At 63.6% G+C, this 762-nt stretch overlaps 1 protein-coding gene across 1 annotated transcript in view; it reads left to right on the top strand.

Annotated features, from left to right (window-relative positions):
• DENND3 (DENN/MADD domain containing 3) overlaps positions 1-762 on the top strand; it is a 36,648-nt gene that overhangs the window by 21,153 nt on the left and 14,733 nt on the right. The window contains exon 11 of the mRNA XM_014549016.1: positions 628-761. Coding sequence (XP_014404502.1) covers positions 628-761 — 134 coding nt within the window. The remainder of the gene's footprint in view (positions 1-627; position 762) is intronic.

Here is a 762-nt window from a genome sequence, read left to right as displayed (position 1 = left end):
GGGGCGGGCGGCTCTGGGCCCCGGCCGCACGAGGTCAGGTTAATGGCACAGATAAGCCATAGGTTCCTGCAGGCCCCACTCAGCACCTCGTGACGAGCTGCATGGCAGGCTCCCCTCCGAGTGCTTATTTGGGGTCCCTCTGAGCCCCCACGCTGGCCCCCCCCGTGTTTGCACCTCCGGGTCTGTGTTCCCTCCCATCTTCCTTGCTCTCCCCCCCATTTTCACGGTGCTTTTCCCGTGCGCCGTGGGCGCCCCGGGCTCTGGGGGCTGCGGCCTCCCAGCCTTCACTGCCCTGCTCAGCCTCCCCCTCGAGTGCGAGGACTGGACACGGGACACCGCCCTGGGGGACCCGCGGAGCCTAGGCTGGCTCGTCAGTCGTTTTTTGTTAATCCTCACCCACGGCTATTTTCCCATTGGCTTTTAGAGAGAGCGGAAGGGAGGGGGAGACAGAAACACCGGTGCGAGAGAGACATGGATTGGTTGCCTCCCGCTTGCTCCCCGCCAGGGCCGGGAGCCTGCAACCAGGGGATGTGCCCTTGACTGGAATCGAACCCGGGACCCTTCAGTCTGCAGGCTGATGCTCTACCCACTGGGCAACACCGGCTTGGGCAGTCGTTTTGTGTCTATAAAACGTTGCTTCTTTCAGAATGAATGGGATGCTTCTGAGCCCAAGGAGACCGGCCGTCGAGAAAACGGCCTCTCACAAACCTTCGCCCGGGCGTGCGGCCCGCCGGCGCATGGTGGTCAGCATGCCCAACCTGC

Source organism: Myotis brandtii, unplaced genomic scaffold, assembly GCF_000412655.1.
Source record: "Myotis brandtii unplaced genomic scaffold, ASM41265v1 scaffold532, whole genome shotgun sequence".
NCBI classification, from domain to species: domain Eukaryota; kingdom Metazoa; phylum Chordata; class Mammalia; order Chiroptera; family Vespertilionidae; genus Myotis; species Myotis brandtii.
This window is presented reverse-complemented; position numbering and strand designations above follow the sequence as displayed.